The 9,775-nt window shown below is 38.1% G+C and overlaps 1 protein-coding gene across 1 annotated transcript; it reads right to left on the reverse strand.

Moving 5' to 3' along the window:
- Positions 1-229: 229 nt before the first annotated feature.
- On the reverse strand, positions 230-2,005 carry foxl1 (forkhead box L1). Its single transcript, XM_067389261.1, has one exon. The coding sequence runs from the start codon at positions 1,856-1,858 to the stop codon at positions 710-712; it is 1,149 nt and encodes a 382-aa protein (XP_067245362.1). The 5' UTR covers positions 1,859-2,005; the 3' UTR covers positions 230-709.
- Positions 2,006-9,775: the final 7,770 nt, after the last annotated feature.

Genomic DNA, 9,775 nt, shown 5'->3' on the forward strand with positions numbered 1-9,775 from the left:
ATATATATGCATTTATATATATTTGGGGTTTCAGTTTAGGTCAGTAGCTTCATGTATAATGTATATCGGCTTATTTTGTGTTGAAGGTATCAATTTAAACAAAGTGTTTCTCATACTCAATGTTTATTTGAAGAATTGAGTTCTCTGTTTAACTTAATATGAATCTCACATTGAAAGTCCAATGTACAAACCAACTAATTTTCTTTTCTTTCCATAAATGTATCTTTAAGCAGTAAATCATGTTTCAGTTTGTGTGCATCTATAGTTAGAGAGGACAAGAACAACAGGACAATGCAATTCTGTCACTGAGAGGAACATATAGAACTCTTGTTCTTATATTATAAACAATAACATTTTACAAAGACATCTGTGTTGTGGATGGTTTGCAATGAGTGCGTTCTTGATCATTGTTTACACATCATAGAATTAACTACTGTTAGTACTGTACAGTATAGGCATGTCTGTAGATTGGCCAGGCCACCCATGTTGAATCTCATAACGACAACAACAATAATAGTAGTAGAAGAAATAATAGCAATCCTGAATTTTCGATATATGTTTAAAAACGTTTTGATTGCAACTAATAAAAATAAAGAGAAAATAAGAATGTTACTGATACTGAATTCACCGAATCTTTTTAGACGTAAAACTAGTTTGCTGAATTGATTTGCTATAGGTACAGTTTGTGATTCGTGAAGCCAAAGAGTCGTCAAAAGAATAATTTCTCGCCTGTTTTCTCTCTGAAGTTCAGCATTTTGTCAGGACAGGTGAGAGACAGGTAGGAGCAGAGCGGGAATCCGCGCGGGTACAGCTGTGGGTGCGCGTGTGCGATCAGCGAGGACGTGAGCGCGTAACCGCGCGACTCCACACACTCAACCGGTGCTCCCCCAGCAACGCCGCACCTCCGTTGGAACTGGTTCTCCTTTTTCGACAGAATACTGTCAATGCTAAACTCCTTCGATTTGTCAGTGTTTTTTCGAGGGTGCGTCTGCTCGTTTATTGCTTTGTATTTGGCGTCTCCGTTTTGCGCGCGTCCGGTGTCATTCTTCACAGGTTCCAGCGTCTCTTGCGCGCTTAAATGCGGTGTGTTTGTGTGAATTAGAGCGTTTGGAGACACTGTGCTTGTCTGTTCAGGCGTCGGGCATCTCGGGTTAGCGCCCACTGCGGTCGAGGGTGCCAAACACCAGTCTCTCGTGGACTCGGAGGCGTGTGTGGCCACATTAGCCTCACTATTTTGTGGTTGGGTGCCGTTAAAGTTCTCGTGGACGTTCGTATCTGTTTCAGGAAGTTTTTCGTCTTGCTGTTTGTCGTTAAGCTGCGACTCTTTCTCCACATGGGTACTGTGATGAAGTTTGGAAGTCGTCGTTCGTGTTCTCTTGTGACCGAGTTTAGTCTCACCAGTCTCCTGAGTCCTGCACTTTCTCTTCCGTCGCCGGTAGTTTCCGTTCTCGAACATGTCCAGACATTTGGTGTCCAGCGTCCAGTAGCTGCCCTTCCCTGGTCGGCCTTTTTCTCTGGGCACTTTAATGAAGCAGTCGTTCAGCGAGAGGTTGTGGCGGATTGAGTTCTGCCAGCCCTGCTTGTTGTCATGGTAATAGGGGAAGCGGTCCATTATGAACTGATAGATCCCGCTCAGCGTCGCGCGCTTGTCCGGCGCGTTCTTGATTGCCATGGCGATGAGCGCGATGTAGCTGTAGGGAGGTTTCTGCGGAGGCTCTTGCCGGCTGGACGCGAATCCCAAAGCGGGAATAATGCCTCCAACTTCGCCACCGTAAACATAGATTAGGGAGGAATTCGACAGACTGAGAGCCGATGCAGCCACGCCGGGCTGTGGCACTGGGCTGTGGTATAAACTCATGCCTTCGGAGAACAGTTTCAGTCTGGGGAGATCGCCACCGGTGTGTCCGCTTCATGAGTCTAAATGTTAAATAATTGTTGTCCGTTTTGCTGTTTTATGTTGACTTAGCGCTGGAAAATAAATTGTCTATGATAAACACTCGTTGTGTTCCCTCAGCCCACCCACATTAATTAAATTTTCATTGCCGAAAGCCTCGAGTCTCTCTCTCTCTCTCTCCGCGTGTCCCCTGCCTACCAGCCAATGGTGTGCTCGGTTATTCCTTCATTTGTTTATAGAATTAGTCTGTTGATAAGTCTGCCCACCCAAGTTGAATCAAGCTGTGTTTATTTGGAAAAATTTCCGGGCACCCAATACATAAACGCACTGATCTGATGTTTGAAATATCACGTCCACCCTTAACGCTGAAAGTTGCTCGCACAGAGAGAACAAGCAAACATGACAAAGCTCTTTTAGGGAGTTGCTTTGGATTGCTTGAAAAGAAAACAAAGCAGGCTATGTAAAAGAGAATGACGGTAACACTTCACAATAAGGTTTCATTTGTAGTTAACACGAACTAACAACGAACATCATATTCAACAGCATTTATTAATAAATGTCAATCTCAACATTTACTAAAACGGTTTTTTTTTTAAATCAAACGTTGTATATGTTAACATTAGTTAATGCACTGTGTGAACTAACATGAATATGAATATTTGATTTAAAAAGATATATTGCTCATTGTTATTTCATGTTAACTAATGCATTATGTTAACAAAAAGACCTTATTGTAAAGTATTACCGAAATAACTTTCAGATTGTGGACAACAAATGACATTCACACTGCATGTTTATTTTGTTGAATTCTGCACTGTGCTATTTGCAATTTTAATTGCAAAACTTTATTTACCATATATAAAATATAGTAGAAGACGATACATCAAATATTGTTTCAGTAAAAATAGAACATGTATATTTAAAAGGACAATACTAGAAATTATTCATATTTTTGTAACGAAAAATAAGAAGATTATAGTTTATTCCACTTTAGATATAACTATATGTCAAATCTTGTTAGAGTATGTGTTAAGGTTCGGGTAGAATAAGTTAAAGCTGCTGTCCGTGACTTTTTTTCTTTTTCTTTTTTTTTGGTTAAAAAATATCCAAAATCATTTTTTGAGCAAGTACATAACCGGCCAGTGTTCAAAACTATCTCCTTACCTTAGCCCGATTCACAACGGTATAAGCTTGTAATAGCCTAATGTTTAATAATTCGGGTGGTGCTGGTGGGTTTTCGCGGGAAATTCAAGCATGTAGTAGTTTGTCTTCGCGTCATTGCGTCACATCTGTATACATAAAGAGCGAGTCCCAGCTAGCCTTAAAAGACCTAGCCTTTTTTATAGCCTTAATTAAACTTATCCTTTGGATGCCAGATTGTATGGAATGACAAATTAACTTTAGAGATTAGACTGTACATAAATTGACTTGCAAAGTTAGTAGAATGTCTGTTGGGGGACCATCGAAATAAAGTGTTAGCAGATATTAAGCATAGGCTATATGGTATTCTGCTAATATTCTAATGAGAGTTTATTGACATGCAAAGTTGCTTATATTTTGTAGAATGTCTAAAGAGGACCACCGAAATAAAGTGTAAACAAAAAGAATGGCCTTGGGTAAAAATGTGAATAAACTAATATTCATGAGGAAAATGGTATTGCTATTCCCTGCACAAATCATCGAATTAATTTAGATTTTATTTAAAAGTTCTTCTCAGTGCATTGGTTTTGTATTTTATCTGTATTATATTATTTTATTATCGTGTTTTGTGTGGCTCTGAACATCTCAAGACATTATGCGGTACACAATAACACTCTAAAAAGATTTTAGGTTTGTTGAGATGTTAGTATTACAATTTAATGACATGAAAATGACATCTAATGTCACTGAATTTTTTTATATGGTTAAATTCTGGCAACCACAGCTGCTAGTACAAAACCATTTTTATATTATATATTATATAGCTTCTTTATTGTATTGCATAAAAATTTCATCAGTTTGCTAACAATAGATAAAAGAGCAGCGATATCCAAAAAAGGAAAACTTGGCTGGACGTTAGGAGAAACTGTATTATTTGTGGATGCACGCATGATGCTTTATATTATGTATTTTCCTGTTTATAGGACCGAGAGGGATTATAACAACTTTACAAGTGCACACAGCTGGCCTGTGATTACATTACGCGTTTGGAGGTTTTTGTGGATAAACTTAAAAGTTTTTCCTGAGTTTGTACTATCCCTCTAAAGATGGTGATTCATAAAGTTTTAGACTAAAAATCCAGACACACCGACAGCACGCCACTCTGATAATAGATTCTTTTGCTTGCTTTATCTAACAGATGTGTTGCCATTTTCTTTGAGCATGTCTAACTTTTCCATATTGTTTTACTGTGCTTTATAACACAAAAAGCATGGCCTGTTTCAGTAGATATGAATTGCCTTTGTTTTTTATATTACTATATCTTGCATCATTATTAAAACAATTAACTTTTTATTCTAGTTCTTTTCATTCAACATGATTTTTTCATCAGTGAATCTGTCTTCTGAACTCAAAACAAGGAGAGAAATGTGGTTTTAGATTGTTTGTATAAGTAGACACAGATTTTTCTGTTATTTTTAACCGTTAGCAACATGTGTTAAAATTCCTTACTCTTTGTTTTATTCATCATGTTCCCATCTGAAGGATAAAAACAAACAAAAACCCCTGTGAAACAGACTGGCAAGGTTTGTTACCAAACACAATAAATAAAATCAGGGCCAACAATGTTTCCACAAACAATGTAATTGGAGTTTTGATCTGGGCTATTGGTGCAGAGAAAGTCAAATTATTCACAGAGCTTTGCAAATCATTCAAAGTGTCTCGTTCTGTCTTTTCAATCAATTTATGTCAAATGAATAAATTGCATACTATTGAGAAGAGCTTTCTGAAAATGTATCTTTCATTCTAATAGGACAGTTGTTGTTTACTAGGTTTTTTTTTTTTTTTAAATCTAAAGCTACTTAATTATGGGAAAAGGCCCAGGGACAATATGGGGTTAAATGGGTTTGCTTATAGAGACATAAAAGCATGTTCCTTAAAATAAACAAACAATAGTTTGTTACATTACACAAGGAGGTTCATCTGGAACTTCATTCCAATTCATTCAAATATTGATTATATATTACATTTTTCAAATCATTGACTCAAAATAAGAACTCTTCAGCTTCTGCATGCTGCTGTTATTCTATTCTATTTTATCCTATTCTATTATGCCTACTGAAAATTATCTACAAATTAAAAAAAACATGGTTAATATATTAAATTAACTATGGTTTTGCTATACTAACCATAGTTTATCCATGGTATTTTAAGTAAAAAACAAGTTTACTACACATTTACTAGGCTATAATAAAACCATGGTTAATTTTTGTAAGGGATAATCTATGTTTTATTATTCTGTTTGCATGCATATGCCCAACAAATATTTTTGCTTTTCTTTTTTTATTTTTTTATTACAAGGATTCATGCAGGACACAAATACGTTTTATAAAACTAAACTGAGCAGGCTACTCACAGAAAACACATATGTAAATTAAATGAGAGCAAAATATTCAGACAGCAGGTGAACATATAATTTGAAGATTTTAAGTCATGCTTTTGAGATTAAATTACAGAACACAGACAGTCTGCTTAATCTCAGCATTTACCACACGGTCTCTCTGTGTTATCATCACTTGTAGGCCTGTTATGCAAGCACTCGCCAGCCACTGTAGAGGCCTTTAATAAATGACGCCATCTAGTGGCTAATATCAGCATTCTCAATCTACAACAAACATATTTGCCCCTGCCCATAACACCAACTCCTTATCTTTCTCGGTGACAGACACTGTATTTTATTATTTTTTTCATTAATTCATTTATGTATAGAGAATTGTGGTGGAAAATATGGTCTTTTGATTATTTTCTGATATGTCAGTTAAAGGATTAGTTCACTTTCTAATGAAAATTAGCCCAAGCTTTACTCACCCTCAAGCCATTTTCTTTTTTCTAATGAACACGATCTGAGATATTCTATTAATAAATATCCTGACGCATCCAAGCTTTATAATGGCAGTGAGCGGGATCAACAAGTATGAGCTGAAGAACGTGCCTCCATCCACATTCATCCATCATAAACATATTCCACACAGCTCCGGGGGGTTAAGAAAAAAAAAGAAAAAAACACAACAAATTTAACAAGTTATGTAGTAAAATATCTAGCTTCCGCCAGACCGCCTTCCGTATGCTACTTATGAAGAAAGTGTAAAACTCTCGCAGTTCAGAAAGCTTACACTACATCCTACGCCTTCCCTATTCAACTTACGGAAAAAGCTTAACTGATGTGATGCCAGTGTTGCCAAGTCCGCGGTTTTCCCAGAGAGAGCAGGTTACTTCAAAGTCCCTTTAAGACAAGTCATTTCACTCGGCGGCCATCTTTGAAACGCCTCTCGGGCATCCTGGGCATCATGCAGTTCCTATCTCTTTGAATGGGGAAACATCAGATTCTCCAAAACTGTTCGTCAACCTTAAGATTAAATTTCATATTTGAAATCACCAATGAAATCTAACAACAACCGACTCATAAATTTAGTTTCTAAACGCTCGAATCATGACAAAAAAAACTGTATTTTTTTCATGCTGAATCAAGCTAATGCGCATGCGCAGTCCTAAATGTGCGTCTCTTCGGAGGCGCGCGTCTGACTGTTTCGACGCTGAAGTGACGCGATGACTTTACCAGTCTGCGATTGGCTCTTGGCTTTAGAAGGCGAGACTTATTCCGCCATATTGCGTGTACACTTTCTCCCATTCAAAACAATACGAGTGACACGTCTTGTGTTATTCTAGTCTTTGGTTACTTATGATATCAAACAAAAGGCTCTTTAATGTGTCGTGACAGATTGCTGTAGTGCCTCAGCTCAAGTAGCTTGTGAACCGATCATCTCTTCTTACTAGTTAATTGATAGCATCAAATAAACCTGGATGAACATCAGAAGGAATTTTGTTTCAAACGCGGAAGACGTAAACACGCACTATTTGTCAAGTTCAAGTCCACCAAGGTTAATTAATCTTCTAATGCTGCATTCCAGGCAGGTTTTTGAGCCCGTAAACCACAACTTTAAATCACAACTCACGACTTTGTAGCGTTCCAGGAACCGTTCCGGGCTTATGCTCATTAACAATTATTTCTATCGCCAAAGGTGCTTACTCCTTGCTTATTTGAGGGAAACAGAGGAGGAAAACGGCGTATAAGGCAAGAGAAGCTGTTATACCTTTTATTTTACGTTATTTTACCGTGAACTTGCATAAACACTGCATCCGTAGGGGCTGCCATTGTTGTTTCGTGAGCTATGTGACGTCAGAACCCCTAACTGGGAGTACATCGATCTAGAGGGAAGTCACGGGTTTGACTGCTGTTCCAGTGCACTTTCACAGGTAGAAGGTTGGAAAAAACGGGGGTTGCCTGGAACGTGGCATAACTCCTGACTGCTTTGACGGACAAAATGGTGGATTCGGCGTTATGACTGGTTAGATCGCTTGTCAATCAAACTTCCAGCACTGTTGCCGCGGGTTGTTTTTCATTTCCAAGGGTTGAAGCGACCCAAAATAACTTGATATTTAGTCCCTGGAATGCAAATTTTACCAGGGGAACCCAGCCCAAAACGTGAATTTTACCCCCCGGAACGCAATTTTTACCGTGGGAACCAGGGGCGTCGGACTGGGGGGGTAAAGGGTACCGAGTACCCAGGGCCCGAGGCAGGGGGGGCCCCCTTAGAAGTCAGTTTTCTATACATGCATATACATACACTAACATTTGTATAGCATTTATGTACAAATAAAAAAGCTCTTGTGCAAAACTAAACTTGTAGTTAGACACTGGTTTGGTATAAAAAAAAATCATTTTCATGCTGTGCAGGGCCCCACCACCCCTCTCGAATCAATGTAAATGGTACGACCCGCAAGTCAGGTGCTTCTGCTGCGGACCTGCGGTGAATCAGTTAATGAGACAGGAGCTAGAGTTAGCCGTGATATGAACTAGGAAGACAGGGGAAGAGTCATGTCTTTCCTTAAGAAAGGAAAATCAGGGGCTCAAAAACGAAAAGAAAAGAAGATTAAAGAGAGAAAGGCAAATGAGGGCAAGCAGTTGCTCACTCAGTTTTTGAAAAGAAAGGTGAGCTCCAAATGCATCAGAGCATTGACATTGTTTTAACATAAATATCTACTCCAGGTAGAATAGCATACATTTATGTTCGTACTCTATTTGAATAATATACCAATACTTTATAGTATCACACCCTACATGGCGAGCAAACAATATTTCTGAGTAAATAACGGAGTGAGAAGCAGACGGAGGCGGAGCTGGGAGCTCAACACACAGCCACTCCAGGCAGCTGAGCAGCTTGTCTCCTCTTCTGCTGCAGTTCTCCCCAGAGTCAGAAGTTTACATGAAAACACTGCATATTTCCCTCCATTGTCAAAATCTAACACCCGCGAAAACACAGATCGTTAGCGCCTATTTTACTGCATTGTTATGCAAATTAGCTCGCGCACGCTCTTACATTAAGTACAGGATTGTTCTCAGTTTAATGCACATCTTAATGATTGAAAATGACTTATTTTAAAACGTAATTCAAAGACTGAATGTTTAGTTTGGCGGTTAGTGTACCCTGTGATTCTATAGTCTGCATTTATTTTAAACAGACAAATAATCAGCAATTAACTTGTACTTAGCCTACACTTTAAAAAAAGGTATTGTGACAATAAAGGATATTTTAGCAACCATTTAAAGCCATATATTTCAGTTTCAGACAAAAAATATATTAATCAGAGTGTGGCTTATTTTGTTTACATTTTAAAGGTGCCCTAGAATCAAAAATTGAATTTACCTTGGCATAGTTGAATAACAAGAGTTCAGTAGCCTACATGGAAAAGACATACATTGAGTTTCAAACCCCATTGCTTCCTCTTTCTTATGTAAATCTCATTTGTTTAAAAGACTTCCGGAAAACACACGGATCTCAACATAACACCGACTGTTACGTAACAGTCGGGATCATTAATATGTACGCCCCCAATATTTCCATATATGCCAGCCCATGTTCGAGCGTTAGACAAGGAAAGGCAGTATTGACGTCTGGATCTGTGCACAGACAAGGTAAGCAAGCAAGAACAACAGCGAAAAATGGCAGATAGAGCAATAATAACTGACATGATCCATGATAGGATGATATTTTTAGTGATATTTGTAAATTGTCTTTCTAAATGTTTCGTTAGCATGTTGCTAATGTACTGTTAAATGTGGTTAAAGTTACCATCGTTTCTTACTGAATTCACGGAGACAAGAGCCGTCGCTATTTTCATTATTAAACACTTGCAGTCTGTATAATGCATAAACACAACTTCATTCTTTATAAATCTCTCCAACAGTGTAGCATTAGCCGTTAGCCACAAAGCATAGCCTCAAACTCAGAGAATCAAATGTAAACATCAAAATAAATACTTTACTCACATGATTCGATGTATGCACACAGCATGCATGATGAACATCTTGTAAAGATCCATTTGAGGGTTATATTAGCTGTGTGAACTTTGTAAATGTGCTGTAATATAGTGGAGAGCTCGTGTGGCAGGGAGCACGCGATTTAAAGGGGCGGCGCGCTGAAAAAATCAGTGTATAGTTAATGATGCCCCAAAATAGGCAGTTAAAAAAATTAATTTAAAAAAATCTATGGGGTATTTTGAGCTGAAACTTAACAGACACATTCAGGAGACACCTTAGACTTATATTACATCTTGTAAAAAAGCATTCTTGGGCACCTTTAAGTGTTATTATGATAAAAATGCAATACCCCTCCCATTGGTATC

Source organism: Chanodichthys erythropterus, chromosome 7 (assembly GCF_024489055.1).
Source record: "Chanodichthys erythropterus isolate Z2021 chromosome 7, ASM2448905v1, whole genome shotgun sequence".
Classification (NCBI taxonomy): Eukaryota; Metazoa; Chordata; class Actinopteri; order Cypriniformes; family Xenocyprididae; genus Chanodichthys; species Chanodichthys erythropterus.